We start from the raw sequence: 18,901 nt of genomic DNA, 5'->3' as shown, positions 1-18,901 counted from the left end.
TATGCGCGCGCGTGTGTGTGTGTGTGTGTGTGTGTGAAAAGCTTCTAAAGTATAGCACCGACTTGCTAATAAAAAGGAGTCGTACCCGTTTCCCCCGCTTAAACGAAATTCTTGAAACGTTGTTGTTGAGAAAACACACACAACGAGACGATAAAAAGGCTAATAAAGAGAATCTTTCTGCCAGCATCGGGAGGTTAAGTTGGTAGGTCTCGAAAGATAAGCCCGTCAGGAACGAATGTTATAATCGCTTGCTTTAAAGCGACGTTTAATAGCTTTCGGTTGTCGAAGATTTCAAAGCTTCTTCCTCGTTTCACCTTGACAGGTAAATTATTGCTGAGGAGGCAGATAAATTACTCCTGAAGTCGGATAAATTATTCTTTAAACAGAAGAAAGCAGCTTTTCGGTGAAACAACAGAAATGCGCGTGCGTGTGTGTGTGTGTTTCCTAGTACCCCCACCCACACACACACAAAGATGAGATCTCTTTGCCCACGTGCTTATGCTAAGAATGCTTTTCCTGCGCGTTCTTAACATCTGTCAGGGATCAGAAACAGCTTTTGCAACCTCTCAACAGGCTGTGATCTTTTCGGAAGGCACCTAAATGTTGACCTCTCTTCCATAAATCCTGCGCTCCATTTCGCAGACTAACGAGGCTCTGGCGTGTCCCATTATTTTGGCCAGCGACTGTGTGTCTAGAAGTATACTTCGGGAGGGGTCCGAACTGTCTTCCATGTAATAATATGAATAATAAAATTTATTAAAATACATCAATTAATAATTATTATAGTTATTGTTATTATTACATGAACAAGTAAAAAGAACAGAGGTATAACATATCTCTAGATATAATATACATATGGTTTCTCTCAGTGAAGAACACTAAAACGTGCATAAAAATTGCTGTGCTGTTAAAGAAAATAATATATATTTTTAATGTGTTATTTATTTAATATTATAAATATTATTACGTCCAAGTTATAAAAGTAAAGTCCTTGATCTTTTTATTATGGCGTAGTGGTACGCAAGAATTTTCAAAGGCACTGTCAACTCAAAGCTGTATAATCAGAATCTACTCTTATCTTTATGTAAGTTCTGGGAAAATAAATGAACTTTATATTGTACAATAGGAAACAAGCATTGTACTTATTTAATTTTGTACTTGATAAGTCTTTCGGGGAGACAACGGACCCCTTCTAAATACGTTCTTGCCCTAATTAAGTAACCTAAGTAGTTCTCATAACAAGAATTTCTACATACTTCAGGAATATACGAGGACTGGGTCATAAATCATGACAACCATATTTTTTTCTCAAAGATAAACGGTGGCACCACAATATGATCGTGTGTTGCGGAAAACATGGCACCTGTAGCATGACGACGTCACCAGATGGTAGTGTGATGAACGGTTATTATATGGAGGGCAGTGGTAATTCATTGCTGAGTCAACCGTCGTGCCACGGCATGTATCAAAATAGCTCTTCTTCGAGAAAGAAATGCCGGAGAATGGTACATGAAGCTGTGGGGAATAGTGCCCTACCATAGTATGCGCCTCCTCTGTGTAATGCTCCTATGCTTTCAGCTTTGTAAACACACGTGACACGATGCTATAATTAAGGATGTTTGCTCGCTTCTCTCTCCTATACCTGGTACACATGATCTGCATTGTTCATACATTCCACAATACCATACACTGTCCCCGTATTTCGTATTTTAGTGCTTCTCCCGCATTCTGGAGGAAAAAAGTCATGAAAAGCCATAGCATTCACAAGTTAGCCCCCAATCTTCACATTAGCCGACACTCGTGGTGATGGATCCGGAGGTGTCAAGTTCGAAGCTGTTTGTTTTACGAGTTTAAACTTGACTCCGGCGTCGCCGAAAAGACAGGAGGGCACTGTTGGAATTGGCTAAAGGGCCTTCAGAGCCGGCTGATGAGTCACTTGAAGATGCCCCACGCAGAGACTGAACGGCGAAGAATTTTAATGAGGTACCCTCAATGCAACGTGACGGACTCGCATGCAAGAAGCCATGCTGCATGTGAATTAGAAAACAATGCACGGGCCAGAGAAGGAGCGTTGCTTAAACAAATGGGTACACAGTGCGCTTGCACTCGTTCGAGTGTATAAAATCGGGTACTATTTTAACGTGACAATAATCGTAGACACATGTATGTAAAATTCCCGCCTTGGTAGTTTCAGCCCACAATCATCCTCATATGTCACTGTGTATTGGTAAGATAGACCAATAGACGTTACATTTTAACAAGGAGATTATGAATATGTTCACTTACGTTTTGAGTCATTGTCGAGTCTTCATCCCCCCACTGTCAATTCCTGTTATACGGTTGATTTGTCAAAAATACGGACGGGCTTTCATACTGTAACCTGAATTCTGAATCAGACATCCCAATCTCGAATCCAGGATACGATATCCGAATCTCGAAACCTGTATTCGATTTCCCAGCCCTGAATTCGATATACTAAACTCGAATCGTGGGTACGATAACCTAATCTTGAAACCTGGATCCGATGATTTATCCACACACCCTAACACCCCCTAAAATGTTTCAAAAGGTCTAATTTGTCGTTATTTTTGCTCTAAATCTACCCTGACATCTCCCCTAAATACGAACTTACACCCCCTTCCCAGATAAACCCTTGTCTGGATTCGATTTCCCGTTCCTGAATACCACATCAAAATCTCAAATCTTGGAATCCAATATTTGTATCTCGAAAGATGGAACCGCCATTCCAATCTATGGTTTTCCAAAGAAGTAAACCCGTGAAAGTAAATTCACCCGGCCCTGTGTTTTTTGAGACTTAATTCTGCAAATATTATCGGGAGCAACAAGAGTAGCCGATGCTACTTTCTCCTCCTACCGGCCGTCCCCCTCGGTGATCCGGATGTCACTCTTAATTCGAAGTAGCCCTTATTCTGGCCATTAAAAGGATCACAGCACCTCGGAAGATAAGGTTTCTGGGAGGCTGGGAGCTTTGCAGTTCGGTTGAAAGTGAAGGACTCTGACAGCTACTTGGTGTTGAAAATGCAGTCCGGTGGGTTTGCCAGGAGCTTGGCAGAACCAGTTTTCTTATCATGCCCCGCTTCCACGTTCTCGTACCATACTCCCCCAGACTTTTATTGCTCCAGCTACTCTGGTTTGAAAAGCTTGTATGTGGGTACGTGAGACTGACAGTGTTGCTAATTGGTCTCCTTTGGAGCTAGTTCCGGATCTTGCTGCACACTTGCCTAGTTCCTAAAAAAGGAAATGAAGCAACGTCCTTGCCTTGTCCAGGATTAAGAGAAGATGGAGAGAGAGAACCCCCGAAGATGCCCAACCTCTCTCTCTCTCTCTCTCCCTCCCCCTCTCTCTTTAACATAAACGAGGGATTTCAATCCCTGAATATGAGGGTCACGTTAGCTCTCAAAAGCTCGGAAACCTATCCGGAAATCACCTGGTTAATATCCCGAGAAAACCTCTTCATGATTTGTAAATGTCTTGAAAACCGGGAAGAAACAAATTGTTTGGGCACAATGAGCAGAAACTTCGAATAATGTCTTATGATGAATAACTGAATAATACATACATACATGTACTGTATGTACACATGCACATATATTAGTGATGGACCGATATGAAATTTTGACCGATACCATAAAGTACCGATATAAAATTTACCAATACCGATAACTAATATTCTACCGATCGGGTATAAAAATTCCAAATGAGCCTTGAATAATCTCAATGGTTGATTGACCTCGTAAATAAATGTATGTTACCAGAGGACCCCAATGCAAAGGAACCTGCATATTTGGACATTTACTTCAACAAAAGTGAGGCATGGATATTTTTAGTTTATTCATAATTTTTTTAAACAAAATAGCAGAATATTGCATAAGATATTTATAGATGTATAGGATAAACCGATACATTGACATGCCTACACTCTGTCCCAACTATCTCTGGAGTAGGTGACCGAAAACAAGTCTCTGTGTAAGTAGTGACGCGAGACGGCTCCACCACTGAACACCTGAGAGGAACGGGATTGCGTGGAGGGTGTGAAGTGACTGCTGTTACCAGCCTTCGCAGCAGCTTGTTCTGCTTTGCTCTGCCCCTCCACCCTCCTTTTTCTAACGCTATGCGTTGCCTTGCTCCAGAGATAAGCCTCCGTGGCTGAGTGGTTAGCACAGCTCGCTAAAGCGCCTGCGGTTTCCTGTTCAAATCCCGGTGTTATTTGTCAGTGTCGCTTCATCATATCATCACTTCTCCTCATCTTCGCGATTAGCCAAACGTGGAAAAAAGGCGAAGTAAAATGATCCAAAACAATCAATATTCCAGTATCGGTGGATAACGATAGAACAGACATGTCCAACGCGTCGCGGGGCGTTTGTTGGTCGATCGCAGTTATATATTGTAATTATACGAATATACGTTATTTGAATTCAACTTCTATAATGTATAATTGCTGAGTAGGTACAAATTTTTGCAAAGATGAACGATTAATAGTAGCTCACTGCCTCTTGTGACAATAAAAAGTAGATCACTACTTGATTGAAGTTGGACATGCCTGCGATAGAGTACCGTCTCATCCCTTACACACACACATACACACACACCGAAGAGTCAGATTAATATTGAATCGCCATGCGCCTCTCTGTCACGTAATGCGTTTTAAATCCTATATGCGGACGACACAGTTCAACATCGTGTACCTCTCGCTCACTCGATAGCCATCGTCCATACATGCCGTGTAGAAAGTACTTAGAATCCATCGAACACGTCGAAGACTGAACAAACGTGACTGTTGCTGGCATTGCAGGCGTTCGTTTCTTCACTTCTGTCTCCATTTCGTGTTTTTATTAGTTCATTATTTAATGTTTTCGAGCGTTGGAAAGACAAATGCGTGTTGTGTGTGTGAACAGGATTTCGTGACGTGGGAGTATGTAAGAATTCCACGTGGATCGCGACGGTCTTGGGGTTATTGGTTGGATTCTTGTAACGTATCGAAACTTCCGGCCTACTTTTCATGCGTGCTTTTTCGTTCTTCGCCGCTTTATTTCACGTGTTCCCCATTTGCATTTATCTCTCGGAGCGATTATACGTTTTCCCACAATTTGATGTCGAACATGTCCATTATGCATCACGACATCGAATATAAGCGCATAAATGTGAATGGCTTAAAGCCGCTGTTCTCAAAGATGGAAATGGAGCAGTTCCACCCAGAATGTCAGTGTTGGAGCTACGAGAAAGACTTTATTTATTTATTAACGACTTTGTTTACATGGCGAAGTTAAGGCAATAATGCCTTCTCTTCCACTTAACCATTAATTACAGGGGTCAATTGTTTTCTTTACAGTTAATTGTATACAAAAATGAAAAAGATAAATGGAAAATAAGGTAAAAAAATAAAAATAAAGTTATGAAAGTAGAATGAAAATAAATTGAAAGCAATACAGTTTGAATACGAGTAGTCAAGTCGTGGATTAACCATTAATTAGGTACATTGCTCATTATTTTTACTAACACAATTAAAAAAGTATAACTGAAAAGCAAAATTAAAAATAAAAGCACTACAGTTTCTATATGAACACACACACACACATAGTCCCACACTAATACCTACATAAAAAGCAGATTTCGTGAGCTAAATGTATAACGCTTTCCTTTCTGGGAATTTAATCTAGGTGCAATTGTTTTGCATGTATAATTTTAATTGTTTTTTGAATGTTAGAATTGAGGAGGAGGCCTGGATTTCGGGGGGCAGTCTGTTCCAGTGTCCTGCAGAGCTAACTGTAAACGAATTGGCGTAGAAGTTAGATCTGTGGATTGGGATGGATAACAGAGATTTTTCACGTGATCTGGTGTTGCGGGAGTGAAAGTCGGAAAGATATTGAAACTGCCTGGAGAGGTATTTTGGGTCTTTTATTTCTAGGGCTTTGTACAGTAGGACAAGGTTGTGATTGTCCTCGAGTAGTGCCATCTGACTGGTGTACCCGTTAGCGTGAAGTCAACCCCTACAATTCTTTACCTGAAATCTAGTAGGGTACTTGTAAACTGGTAACTGCGGATAACCTTGTCATGTTTTGGAGAAGCACCGGCATCTTACACTGCATATGCGGTAATATTTTAATGTCTCTTTAACCTACCTTCGTGGCGGTGAGGTTAGCAGAGCGCGCTACGACGCCAGAGATCTCGCGTTCGAATCCAGGCTTGGGCATGGGTGTTCTTTGTGTCCCTTCATCAGTCATCCTCATCGTCGCGACTAGCTATGAGTTGCAGAAAAGCGACGATAAATAACAAATAGTTGTGTGTCTTCACCTTTTTAATGTGTTGTGTATGTACTATGCAGGTTCCTTTGCAATCTTTCACTTTTGACTCTTTCCGATGGGCTTTTACAGCTCTTTGTAAAAATACAAGTAAGATTTTTTAAATAACGGGTCCCCCCCCTAGAAATTCTCTTAGCTTCAATTGGCTAGGTGGCCGAGCACGTTGGGTGGTTGACTTGGTATCTCACCACCATAGGTGCCGGGTTCCATTTTCCCCATGACATAGATATGTTCCTCTGTGAATGCTCGTTTCACCTGTTTAATTGGGAAAAGGGGTGCCATAAAAACAAAAAAATGTGGCACACACAAGTGTACCATGCAGACATTTCATTTTAAAAATGCAGATTTTGAGTCTGTCTATAAGCCTGCTTTTTTTCCACAGAAATGTATTTTTCTCTCCCCCCCCCCTTTCTCTGAATGTTTTAGTTGGGTCACATAAAAAGACGCAGCCTGGACCTCGAATAAATATGATTAAGATCTAAATTTAATCGTAGTCTGTATTTACATAATATTTCAAGTTCTCATACGGAATATGCCTGAATTTTCTATGAGCTAAGAAGGGTTTATACGTATAATGCGTATTTGACAGAAATCACACGCACACAAAATGTGGCTCAATATTTAGATAATTAGTTGTGACAGAATCAGTCTGAAGAATTACTGTATTTTAATCATTTAGCAATGTTTTTTTTTTTAAAAAAAAATAGGATTATTCGTGCAGAATTAAATTGTGTCTCACTATTGTCTTCATTTCTTTTTCAGATCCTGCACATAAGGGGTATCCAGAACCCGACTGTAGAGGTATGTACCATCAAAAATAAACCACTTCGGTGACCGAGAGACTCGCTAAATGGCGATTAACTATGTAATAAGCGTTAATACTTTAAAAAATGGCCATAGTAAATTTAGTAACGATAGTTAGGTGGCACCGTCATGTCCCCAGACAATTTTTACAGTGTGCAAACCCGTTCAGAACAAAATGTCTATATTTGGGCTTCGTTTATACGCAGTGTTGTAGTCGAGGCTATACCGCCCGCCTTACACCCTCTGGTTAACCTCACGCATTAGCAGTGGCGGCTATTAGGGGGGGAGGGCAGTTGCCACCCCACTTTTCGCAATTTTTTTTATCCCGCACTATACTAAACCGTATATACAGAGGGAAATATACTGTCTTCCCCCCCGGTTTTGGAACCCAATCGCCGCCACTGCGCATTAGTGTACAACTTCTGCTACACTGCGTATACTTACGTTTCGATTATGATTATTTATGTAATTGGACATTACTCCAGGGAGCTTATTGCGGTCTAATACTTCTGGTTTAACGTGATTGGGAGCAAAATGTTGAACTTTTGCTACCTTCGTTTGTCTCTTTGTGAAGGTTTTGAGTAATACGTACGAGATCTGCCTTTATTCGAAGTATCGAGTAAGCCTCGTGCAAAAGTCTTGCCAATGTTCTTGTTTCTCTTTTCACAACAATTGGCAGAGGAAAGTCTTATATTTAAACGGGTCAATTCAGGTCTTTGTATTTCAGTTTTAAACACTGAGAGAAAGAAAAATATGAGAACTATTGGTTTTTTGTATCGCTCAATGTAAGTAGTACAGTAAAACCTCGTTAATCCGGACTAATGGGGAGGGATAAGTTGACCGGTTTAACGAAAGTTCGGATTAACTGAAATATCCTAAAAGAACAGTAGGAAGTGAATTAAAACTCCATTCATAGAAACAAAACACGTTTATTATGGTGTATTTAAAGGGGATTGGCATAAATACACTATACAGTACAGTACAAAGTCTGCGGGAAACAGAATTTCATCAGTGGTTGACTGCCTTTTCTTTGGGAAGTTCTCTTCTTGACTTCTAGCCACATTTAAAACCTTGCATTCTGCTTCTTTTTTTGCCTTTTGCCTGTCCGGATTAAGCGAAGTCCGGCTTATCGTGGTTCGGATTAACGAGGTTTTACTGTACTTCGAAGTATTTTCGTCCAAGTTTTTAATTTTTAGTGTCATTAGCACTGTTATTAAATCTATTTACAGTATATAAACTGACAATTCTCAACGCAGTATCAAGAAGATAATAATATACACTAACATGCTGTACTGTAGCCTTTATGTTTAAATTCTGTAATTGAAATAAGAGTTTCATATTTTTTATTTTTAATATGCCTTGTCAATTCTAATATACCACTTTTATACCAATTATGAGCATATTATCATCACTATTCTACCATCTCTTTGTAGAAGTTAAATGATTTCATGTATATATTTAATGCTAACGTAATCCAAGTATAATGGAAACGTGGTCTCAATTTCACGTTTCATGACACTTAGCGTATGCCCTTGAAAATTTTTCGACTACAGCACAGCTTATATGGCACATAAACACTTGGAATTGTTAAGAATTTGGCACATCCTGAGGCCAATACCTCGCGTTTCTTATTAAAGAGAACCTGTGGGCAAGCTAATGGTTAAGGGGCGGAAGGGGTCATTGGGCAAGCAAGGAAGTTCTTTGTAGCAATTAGTCCGTGCCGTATGAGCAAAATGGCAACAAAGCTTCCCTTTTGTTCGAGGAAAGTAACAGCGAAGCGTGCATTAAAAGGAGAGTTGCATGAACTTGATATTGGTGAAAGCTAACTGAAGAGAAATTCTTTCGTTATATATCGCGGGCGTTATGTAACTTTCGTTAATTGCAACTGGCGAGAGACATTTAGGAAATAAGCTACCATTGTGTGTATATCTTGGTGTGCCATGACAATTAATTTGAAGATAAAAAGTGGCATTTAGATTGCGACGTGAAAGTAGTCCTACCTAACAATAGAGACGTTATAATCATCAGAGGTCTTATAATGGTGTACTAAAAACAGTAAAATATGTACATGTACGAGGTGTGGCTAGAAGAAAACCGGACTGTTGCTACAAAACCTTTTATTGGTTATTTTGTACAATACGACATTATCCCCTTCAAAGTACTCCCTTGCACTATCGATACACCGCTCCATACGAATCTTCCATTGCTGAAAGCAGTGCTGGAAATGATCTTCTGAAACCATATTCATGACCTTCGTCGCTTTTGTTTTCACAGATTCTACGGTCGTAAATCTAGTTCCTTTCAGGGCTGATTTGACCCTTGGTAATAAAGAAAAGTCGCACGGAGCGAGATTCGGCGAATAGGGTGGATGTTCTAACACTGGGATCCCATGCTCGGCCAAAAAAGTATTGACTGACAATGCCGTGTGGGCAGGAGCATTGTTCTGATGTAGAATCCATGACTTGCTTTTCCACAAATCAGGTCGTCTTCTTCTTACTGGCTCACAAAGTGTCGTCAGCACCGTAATGTAATAATGTTGGTTGACAGTTTGACCTTCGGGTACCCAATTAACGTACACAATCCCACGAAAAAACAATCATCATGGCTTTGAATTTCGATTTGCTCGTTCGAGCTTTCTTTTGTTGTGGCCAACTCGGGCTCTTCCAATGCATTGATTTGAGCTTGGTTTCAGGATCGTCACAGGCTATCACTCTCTCTAAGAATGTAGGGTCTGTTTCAATGTTTGTTAAAATGTCACCACAAATGTCCATAGGAGTGTCCTTTTGTTCCACTGTCAGGTTTCGTGGCACCAATTTCGAACACACTTTGTTCATGTTGAAACTTTCGTGTAAAATCTGACGAACACACTCTTCGTCAATACCTGTGAATTCAGCAATAGCTCGAATACTCAAGCGACGATGTTTTCGAATCAATTCACCGACATTTGCAATGTTTGATTCCGTTTTTGATGTGTGAGGCCGTCCAGGACGCGAGTCGTCCGCGATCACTTCTCGTCCCTCTTTAAACCTTTGAAACCACTCAAATTTCCAAAAAAGTAACGAGTTCAGTATGTTCTTTTTATGCTTGTATGTTTTCTGTATCACATGGATCATTAAATAAGAGTAGTAAATATGGCACTAAATATTTGCACTGTTGCTAGCCGAATTTTAATATCTTCAGTGATATGGTAGAATCGGGCATGTATTAGAATGTATTGCATGATCATCCATGCTGTTACTAACGTTTTTTTTAAGTGTTCAGCACATCCTCGAATGTGACGACATCGCGCTACGACGCCAGAGGCCTGGGTTCGAATCCCGGCCTGGGCATGGATGTTTGTGAGTGTCCATTCATCAATTTCATCACTCATCCCCATATTCGCAAATTAGCCAAAAGTGGGACAAAGAACGAAGTAAAATAAAGCAAAATCAATCAATCAATCGAATGTGACGATCTTAATTTCCTCAGACATGCTTTTTACCTTCCAAACAATCTATTGTGTGTCCCCAATGGAGTAGTGGTAACGTCTCCGCCTTTTAATCAAAGCGTCTCGGGTTCGATGCCCGGTGGAGGCACATGGTACAGTGGTTCCGATCCCACTTTACAAAACTATAGGTCCAGTCGCGATTAGCCGGTCTGTCCATAAAGTCGACTTAAAGAAACAAATAAAAATCTATCATGCATGTTGGGAGACGATGACAGTGTTTTTAACTCTTTGTGATTCACTGCCCTTTTCCAGTTTTTAATGTATCCTCATCTTTTTAATGTGTTGTTTTTGTCCTGTGCACTTCTAACCTTTCTCAACGGCATTTTACTCTCCCATTTTTAAATTTCCGGTAAGGATTTTGGATAAAGAGGATTTTTTCTCGTATAGTTTGAAGGGTGCAAATTGGCCATTTGTGCCGACGCACCCAAAAATTTTAATTAATTCATTCGCCTCGATTCTTAAACCGAAGAGATGCTGAGAGACTTACGATGCTTATCACTTTAAATAAAATGAAGTATTACAACGTCTCTTGGAAGAAATGAAAACATGCCGTTGTCAGATGAAAGGAGGAAGGCAGGAAATTTTAACCCAACATGACACGGGCATAAATAACCTTTTCTGCTTTGCCACAAAGTTGAATACTTGGATGAATGGTCCATAGGAAGAAGAACCGCAGGTGTACAGGACCCTGCTCTCTCATGCAAAGGTTTCGCCCTGGGCAATTTTCTTTTTTTTGCGCACGTACCATCTGCGAGAGGACGTAGAGAGTGGGCAACGATTAAAAAAAAAAGAGAGGTTCCCTTTGTTGTGCAGATAGTAATTAATGCTAGGTACCGCGCGGACTTGTAAAAGGTAATGGGCTTGTCTATCATTGCGGCCTCGTTGAGAAATTAGGAGAAGCGGAAATGATGAGGCGAAAAACTAATAAAAGTTTCACCATCCTTGTTTTCTCTTCGATGCAGAATCATCGTTTGCGCAGGTCGCGGTGGTCTTCTCAAGGAAGAGGAGCAAAGGCCGTTTGCCTCTTGGAGGTTTTAATAGGATTAAAACGCGAAAATTTCCGAGAAAATGACTAAATGGTTTGAACCATTGTTGTCCCAATGTGAGACCACATTTTAGTTTTCTTTTCCAAGTACAATGTTTTTTCTTTTACATGAAATTTTTCCTTTCACATTAGTAGAATTGAAATCTGTGGTCACATAATTAAACCGGCTTTAAATGAAAGCATTTCCTTTAACATTTTTGCTAGCGTAAATTCTACGTAAATACTTCTAAAAATCTTATAACATATAGTATTTTACACATAAGCATTTTACGGAACAGTTCGGTTAGCTGTTTCAATTACAATGTACAATATATAACAGCACGAAAGGCACGTCGAGTTACATCGTCAATGCTGTGTGCACGGTGTTGACAATTGAAAAAGCTAAAATATTCTTCCATGCGTGCACAGTAAATGTTGTAAATTATGTATTTAATCAGCGCCATTCTCTTCTACCTAAAACTATTTAATACGAAGCGATATTCCTCTCGGTTCAATAGTTATCGTCGTTTAAAAGTGTGAAGTGATACGTTGTTTACATCTCACGCGGCCGCCATTACGTTTGCACTCGTGACCATGAGGTCGCTTCTGATTGGTTACGCTACGAAAAATGGTACGGACCGAGCCTATCCTTGAGAAATGCCATGGCATCTGAAATACCTTAACATTTCTCACTTTACACGGTAGATTTTTGGTTATGGCATAAATGTTAAGGAAAATGCTTCCGTTTAAAGCGGGCCTTATTTTAGATAATATCGGCCAGTCTGGTGGCCTAGTTCGATCGATTGCCGATCTCGCCACCGAAGTTCCTGGGTTCGAATCCTAGCCTGGGTATCGATACTCTTTGTGAGTGTGGTTCCATCAGTTTCGTGTAACCATCACATCATGATCATCGTTGCGGTTAGCTAAACTTGGCAGAAAAGCGACACTAAAAACTAAATACCACAGAAAGCATCAACTTACAGAAATACTAAGTGAACGAAAGTAAGAAAATGAAGGGGATTGATATCAAGTTCGCAAAATATGGGAATTTTTATGAGAACGGTTACCTCGTTAAGTTTGTACTAGTTGTAAAAATTGTAATAACTATAATAATGGGAAGGTATTGTTTATTCACAGTCCATAGTATTATTATTGTTGTGGTGCGATTAATATTCACAACGATAGTTTGGCTAACGGTGCCAAATATTGACTCAGCATATGTGATCACTTGTGATCCTTTTTGCTTATTGGGTACAAATAATTGAATCACAGTTTTGTGCCTGTTTATCAGTTTATTTAGCCACATGCATCTCACACACGCACATATGGATATATACAGATTTCGGTCTCAAACGTATTGACCAACTTGTCTTCTCCTTGTGGTCAGCGCAACACGTTGAGAAGCTCGAGGTTCTTCCATTCTTGTTCGAATTTCGGTCAAGAGAAGGATTAAAACAGCACATGGATTTTTCACGGGAAGGGAATTTTGGGGCAATCATAATGAAATTTTCAGTTTAAATTCGAGACAACACTTTACAAGAGGACGGGCAGAAGTGAAACTGTATGGGTTGCAGGTGGGCTGTGATTTCGAGAATAAGGGATCAATGCTTCTAAATGCCCACCTTCCTTGCACGCATTGCCTGTACACTCTGGACTTCATTTTGCAAACTAACGAGGCTCTGGCGTCTGGACGGCCATTATAAACCTCCATGAGGCTTGTGTTTTGTGCTGTCCATTTGTGTTTGTGACTGCCCCTTCATCAATTTTATTCAACATTCATCCTCGTCTTCACAAATAGACAAAAGTGGCTGAAACGCTAAGTAAAATGAATGAAACGAGGCAATCCATTCCGAGAATAAAACCTGTTTCGCCCAAGTTTCAAGATTTCCAAATGTTTGAAAATTCCGGCTCGATTGTCCCAAAAAGGTTTTTTTTTATTTTGGTTCCTGAATTTCCATTAATAAAATATGCCAACATTTTCGGGAGGGTTAAACCCTCCTATCCAAAAAGAGAGAAAAACATTTTAATCTCGACTATAGGATGACTAATGTACAGAGAAACTCATGCTCTTAATACCTTATTTCGTCTTTAAATACTCGGTGGCTACTCACCGGGAATTCCTTGAATTCCATGAATACTGCGTGAATTATTCACTCCGGGAATTATGCGTGAATTTTTCTCCGTAGACGTGAAAAATTACAAATTTAATAATCCAAATCCCATTGAATGTATACGTATTTATAAATGCCTTGAGACAAGTTTTTCAGTTTAGTTTTTATTTTTATCGAGGAAGGAAAATACAACAGAATTCTCTCAATCCGTTTACTTTGTTAGTGTCCTTTGCAGAACAATCTGCATATGACAGACGGAATATTATTGTAAGTTGAAGTTGATTCGTTAAATTTGAGTTTGAAATTCACAATTGACAATTTTTCGTATATAAGTATATCACGTAACATTTGTGACTTGTTTTTGTAGAGGTACTTCTAGTTTGAGTATGTGAAATGGCAAGTTTAAAATCCGCACCTTAAATTAAATATTTTAAATATATATGTATACCATTTAATTGAATTGAATTAAATGTTTTGGATACTTTTGAAACAGGCCCTTTATATTGTTAATATTGATTGATTGATTTGCTTTATTTTAAGATTTTTGTGCCACTTTTGGTTAATTTGCGAAGATGAGGATGAGTGATGATATGATGAAATTGATGAATTGACACTTACAAACATCCATGCCCAGGCCGGGATCCCTGGTGTCGTAGCGCGATGTGCTAACCACCCCGTCACGGCGGCCGGCTATATTGTTAATATATTTGTGTGTGTGTGTATGTATGTGTATGGGTGGTGAGAGGCGGTAATATGTAAGATTAAAGTGGAGAAAACATCTGCTTGTATCCCTTGAACTTTTTAAAAATTCGCCTTGAAAACCGGGAATTATGCTTGAATTTTATCATGGTCCTAGAGTGGCCACGCTGAAATATGAAAAGGAAAATTATATTCAGTAGTATAATGCTTTCAGTCCGTGTTTGCAAGTAGCTACTGAAATGTACGTGAACGCTATTTTCGAAGAAACGATCGCTTTAATAGACTTCTCCTCCTAAATGACACCGTGTGAATAAAATATGTATAAGGGTCACGACCCAGATGGTACCACCCATCGTGTATGAAAAGGACACACCTGTGAACTTGAAACGTATCTCGGAGCTGTTTATTGTTGTGTCGTGAAAGCAGACAACGGTAGGTGGGGTTGTGGAAGACAAATCACAAGAGCCGCATAAAAGGGACTGTCCTGCTTTATCTCGGTCTCCTCTTGTCCACGTTGCTGCAAAAGACATGGGAACTTCTTGTAAGGGAATTTTTAATTGCATGTTTTCCACGTTATGCATGTTGGTTAAGTCTTGAGGACAGAAAGAGACGATGAAGAAGAATGGGAGGGGAAATTGAGAAGGAATTAGTGACAGTGAGAGAACGACAAGGAAAGTAGAGAATAAGAGATGAAATGAAGGGGAAATAGAAGATAAGATAGAAATAGAGTAAGAATTAGGGACACTAGAGACTATGCGATTGAATGAGAGATGAAATAGATGATATGGGAAGAAATAGAGTAGTGAGAGTCTATGAAGGGGATTGAGAAGGGAGTAGGGGTTAAGATAATAGAGAGAGTGAGATGCGATGAGAGAGAACGAGAGGGGAAATTGTGGATAAGACAAGAAATAGGGAAGGAATGAGGGGCTGTAAGAATCGGAGAGAAAGTAGGAGTGGGGAAATAGAGGATAAGAGAAGAAATGAGGTAGAATGAGTGGAGAAGTAGAGTTGGTGTTTTAAGTCCACTTTATGCACAGTAAGGCTAATTTGGACTGGCCCTACAGTTTAAAGTGGGATCCGAACCACTATGCGCCTCCACCGGGTATCGAACCCGGGACCTCTTGATTAGAAGGCGACGCCGGGAAAGCCTGGAGAAGTAGAGGATAGGAGAATAAGTAAAGAATAACAGGGTTAGTGAGTGAGTGAGAAGAGAGGTGGAGGGAAGAGGGAGAGAATGAGGAAGAATGATAGAAACGATAGACTTTTCCGAATCTATTGTTGTTCTGTTTGGACGATTAGCTTTGAGATTGTATTTATGAAAATAGGTATAAGAGTAACAGTGCTTACTTATACACAAAAATAATCTAACTTATGACTTTTCTTACTTGAAAGTGAAGAGGCTCAAATATTAAAAGTGGATTACAACCGGTCAGGGTATACGTATTCCAAGATGCATCCACAATGTACCCTCAAGCTAATGTATTCACAAACATTGTGACACAATGCTTAGTACTGTGCTTGAGTTTATTCACATATAACTAAAACCCCTGAATTTTGTTGCCTCTACATTGAAATCCCAGCACGTGTTGTAGGTATGTAGTTGAGGGCAAGGTCCTTGTAAAATACATAAGCTTACTAGATACGCAGAAATTGAGAAATAGTTCCCGAGTTAGCAATAACCTCTGCATTTGCACACCTTCAAGAATTCATCACTCATCCTTGTGGTTGACCGCATGGTTGGTTTATACCGTGTGATACATTGCGATAAACTGAATTGATTCATTTCATAATGACACAGCGACCCGTACGCACTAATTCATTTCTGCGTGAAAGAGTGCTTGATTGGACCACTAGAGTGCCTATTGCGTAACTCGTTTCTCATTTGTTTGCCAATTTGATAAGCTGCAATAGTTGCGATGTGTGAAATATGTTTGTCCATTGTGTGGTTGTGACATCATTGTTCTGTGCGGTGCAACCTATGTATCCCAGTCTTCCCTCAGGCGGTTGTCTGCGTCCCACCCATGAAGAATACAAGTTGCACTGCTTTATTACATCGACATGTTCGGTGTCTAGGCTTTCGCACTGCTTCTTACTTTCATGCGGTTTGTGTCTCGGGGCTGGGAATGTCCTTCAGATTCTTTAGCCTGTATTCAACTCTTATGATTAATCGCAATTGTAACCCGTTTAAAAGTAACTTCTGCTCCTGTTATCGTTTAGGCGTTTATTACCACCATTATGTGTAACTTTTTAACGTGTGTAGTATTTCAGTAGACCAGATCCTGTACTGACAGTGCATTTAATCCTTCAGGGAATAAAAGTTAGTAGGATGTACGAGGGCCGATTGATAAGTATCCGAAACGAAAAGGCATACAAGTTATATCGTCTGGTTTTAGCTCTTTTTGGGAGCAATTTATACCACTGCGGTGAAACCATTTCTATCTAGAGCTGTTTAAAATATTTGCATTTTCGGCATCCTGAATTCGATTTTTGTTCGACCATATCTGGCGAATAAGGTGGGCGAGACAGAAAATCAAGGCCAGCTGGTGAATTGGAATAGTCGATGTTTTCTCACTGGATATCATAGTTCAGCGTGGGTTTTGTGCATGTGCGTGTCATGCAGTGTTATTTTTGGTTCCCGTAAAGTATCCATTTTGGTAGATACGCTTGAAAAGTACTTACCACCAGTTCTTAATTTTGTAACTCATAGATAATGCATCAGTTCCTGTAGTAGTCCCTTCCTCTCTTCCAGTGCAACCCAAAATGAATACAAATTACGCAGTTTAGTATTAAGTAAACGTCTCCACTCACCTGTTGTATCATGTCTTTTAATGAGAGCTGTAGAAAAATAGCAGCACGGGAAGTTTTTTCATTAACTATCGACTTTAGAGCAGTCGAAAACGTATTGTTGGAACTTCTAGTTACGGGATCAAAGTTTCGTAGTGCGGAATGATCCAGGAACCAGCATCTGTAGCTATTGTCGTGTTTATTTCCACCGGGGAAGGATCTGTCTGCGCCGAATGTATTCACAAAGAGATCCGTGGCCATATTTGGAATGTCGTTGAAAGTGTGTGTCTGCAGTCATGCGCCGACTTCCTGCTCAGTCCCTCTACGACACTTCCGGATCTCGCGTCTTCGTAAACCTGCTCGGACGGGCGGCTGTCAGAAGGGAACCGCCGCGAAGAAACGGGAATTGATTCACCCTGAGTTGATCTGCACTCCGAATGTCCTTTCCCGGTGCGCCTCACCCACATGTCTGCCATGGGCGTCCAGGGGAATGGGAGGGGGTAAACCCGGTCCCTCAACCCCCCCCCCGTATTCTGGAAACTGGCATTGTGTTCATTTCAAGTTAAGAATCACCGGAAATCTTAATAACAGAAGTAAATTTCAGTTAGCATTCGAACAGAATAACGAAGTAAAAAGAAAACGCGTTAAATCGAAAAAACAAAACATTGAGTATAAATTACAGGAAATCGAAAAATAATTGTTTCCATGTGTTACCATTTAACCAAAGAATAAATGTTACAACAATTTTCAAAATTAAAAATAATACAGTTTTATGTGAGAGGTTACAAAAGAAAAAAAAATATGATTAAAATTTGCAATTAAAATTTCCCCCTAACTTTTAAAGCTTTTTCTTGATCAATGTATGTAAAAGTTAATAACAAAGTATAATAATTATGCATTTCAGGACACTAGCTGTATGAAATAAGAAATAATAATTTAAAAAACAGAATTGTTCTGGATTAATCGCTCATCTGGTGAACCGAGTAAGAAAAGTCTCCCTAAAGAAATACGTAATAATTTTCTCATAAAATTGGTTTATTATTATTTATAATATTATAAAATATTAATCATAAGCGTAATAATTATTATTGTTATTATTTCTATTATTAAAGTTCTGTCAATGGCCTGACCCCGTTCCCCCCCGTACAAAAATTTATTGCGACGCCCATGGTGCCTGGGTCTCTGCTGCCCCACTTTGACTGTCGGTCAGGACTCGAGAGTCACTTCGTGGGTCGAGGCGAAAGCGCTTTTTGCAGTTCTTTTAACCCCCGCAACTCTTTATTCTTTCATTTTCAAAACCGTGATTATCTTTTACCACATTCAATTTACCTGCTGTTAACGTAATGTTCGAAGAGACACCTGTGCAGACTTTAATGACCTGACGCTGAGTCGAGCCATTGTTGTTCTTTGGGCGCGAACACCGTAGCCACGCCTCTGCATCCGATCATCTTGCAGAAGAAAGTGAATCGTTCACTGGCGTTGATGCTGGATACTTTTTTCCTCCTCCTCTTCGAGTTTTTTTATTTCGGTTCTTTTCTCCGTGGACCGTTTGAAAAGCCGTGTTATTCGCCAACGCCTGTCATTAAACTCAGGTGGGGAACGAGTGAATGGGGCCCGGGATATAACAGCTTCTCTGTGTCCCGGGACTTTTTCTTTTCACGATTTTTCGTGT

The 18,901-nt window shown here is 39.9% G+C and overlaps 2 protein-coding genes across 5 annotated transcripts in view; one reads left to right on the top strand and one right to left on the bottom strand.

Moving 5' to 3' along the window:
* Positions 1–18,901, top strand: part of LOC146005271 (uncharacterized) — a 544,895-nt gene that overhangs the window by 158,316 nt on the left and 367,678 nt on the right. For all 4 annotated transcript variants that reach the window (XM_083144386.1, XM_083144385.1, XM_083144388.1 and 1 more), the window contains one exon: positions 7,083–7,121. In XM_083144386.1, coding sequence (XP_083000512.1) covers positions 7,083–7,121 — 39 coding nt within the window. The remainder of the gene's footprint in view (positions 1–7,082; positions 7,122–18,901) is intronic.
* Positions 1–18,901, bottom strand: part of LOC146005273 (uncharacterized) — a 218,900-nt gene that overhangs the window by 124,569 nt on the left and 75,430 nt on the right. The window lies entirely within an intron of this gene.

Source organism: Lepisma saccharinum, chromosome 23 (assembly GCF_977018435.1).
Source record: "Lepisma saccharinum chromosome 23, izLepSacc3.1, whole genome shotgun sequence".
Classification (NCBI taxonomy): domain Eukaryota; kingdom Metazoa; phylum Arthropoda; class Insecta; order Zygentoma; family Lepismatidae; genus Lepisma; species Lepisma saccharinum.
This window is presented reverse-complemented; position numbering and strand designations above follow the sequence as displayed.